This window comes from Mesocricetus auratus, unplaced genomic scaffold (genome assembly GCF_017639785.1).
Source record: "Mesocricetus auratus isolate SY011 unplaced genomic scaffold, BCM_Maur_2.0 Super-Scaffold_100003, whole genome shotgun sequence".
NCBI classification, from domain to species: Eukaryota; Metazoa; Chordata; class Mammalia; order Rodentia; family Cricetidae; genus Mesocricetus; species Mesocricetus auratus.
Genome location: NW_024429188.1, coordinates 97,779,792 through 97,781,411, shown reverse-complemented (window position 1 = coordinate 97,781,411; position 1,620 = coordinate 97,779,792). Strand labels below are relative to the sequence as shown.

The 1,620-nt window shown below is 48.0% G+C and overlaps 1 protein-coding gene across 1 annotated transcript; it reads left to right on the top strand.

Moving 5' to 3' along the window:
* The first annotated feature begins 206 nt into the window (after positions 1-206).
* On the top strand, positions 207-1,211 carry Gpr119 (G protein-coupled receptor 119). The gene has a single exon (XM_013118239.1). It carries the CDS (start codon positions 207-209, stop codon positions 1,209-1,211), a length of 1,005 nt encoding a protein of 334 aa, XP_012973693.1.
* Positions 1,212-1,620: the final 409 nt, after the last annotated feature.

The following is a 1,620-nucleotide window of genomic DNA, read 5'->3' as shown; positions in this document are numbered from 1 at the left end:
CAGGAGGCTGAGGACTGAAAAGGAGAAGATGAGTAATCCTAATGACATCAGGAACCCAAAGATGGCATGCTGCCAGGCTGTACTGCCAGTAATGGCCAGAACTGTGCTGGAGCTCTAAACCTACAGCACACCTTATCCTGTCCCATGAGAATTGGAGCTCGAGATCCAGCATGCCCTTCTAAGTGGAAGTCCTGCTACCTCAAGCCATGGAGTCATCTTTCTCATTTGGAGTGATCCTTGCTGTCCTGACCGTCCTCATCATTGCTGTTAATGTACTAGTGGTCGTGGCTATGCTGCTATCAATCTACAAGAATGATGGTGTTGGTCTTTGCTTCACTTTGAATCTGGCTGTGGCTGATACCTTGATTGGTGTGGCTATCTCTGGTCTAGTTACAGACCAGCTCTCCAGCTCTGTTCAGCATACACAGAAGACCATGTGCAGCCTTCGGATGGCATTTGTCACTTCTTCTGCAGCTGCCTCCGTCCTCACGGTCATGCTGATTGCCTTTGACAGATACCTTGCCATTAAACAGCCCCTCCGTTACTTCCAGATCATGAACGGGTTTGTGGCCGGGGCATGCATTGCAGGACTGTGGTTGCTATCTTACGTTATCGGCTTCCTCCCACTCGGAGTCTCCATATTCCAGCAGACCACCTACCATGGGCCCTGCAGCTTCTTTGCTGTGTTTCACCCAAGGTTTGTGTTGACCCTCTCCTGCGCTGGCTTCTTCCCAGCTGTGCTCCTCTTTGTCTTCTTCTACTGTGACATGCTCAAGATTGCCTCTGTGCACAGCCAGCAGATCCGAAAGATGGAACATGCAGGAGCAACGGCTGGAGCTTACCGGCCCCCACGGCCTGTCAGTGACTTCAAGGCTGTCCGTACTGTGTCTATTCTCATTGGGAGCTTCACTCTGTCCTGGTCTCCTTTTCTCATCACTGGTATTGTGCAGGTGGTCTGCCAGAAATGCTGCCTCTACCAAGTGCTGGAAAAGTACCTGTGGCTCCTCGGAGTTGTCAACTCCCTGCTCAACCCACTCATCTATGCCTATTGGCAGAGGGAGGTTCGGCAGCAGCTCTACTTCATGGCCCTGGGAGTGAAGAAAGGCTTCACTTCAATCCTCCTCCTCTTAGCCAGGAATGGTGATCCAGAGAGGCCCAGAGAAAGCTCCTATCACATTGTCACTATCAGCAACCCAGAGCTCGATGGCTAAGATGGTAAGGAAGGAAAGTTTCTAAGTGTTTTTCTTATTCTCATTCTGGATCCCAGCTAAGAAATAATATATGACACCACCCAAAATGAGGCAACTTGCTTCAGCAAATTGACCAACCAACCTCCCACATTCTACATCCTCAGAATGAGGTAAATGAAACTGGATCCTAACTTTCATCTATAATCAGTTTCTGCACCTGCAAAACTTTATGTTTTCCTGTTCTTTGGAAATATGCCTGTTTGCTAGACAGGTATACTGGCTTCAAGGATTATACTGCTGAAAGGGGTTTGCATACCAGATCCCACCTTTTATCATACCAGAGCAATGTCCAATAGAAATTTAATGCAAGGTGCCTACACAATGTTAATGTTCTAGCAATCATGTTAAGAGACAACATCAATGTTAATGT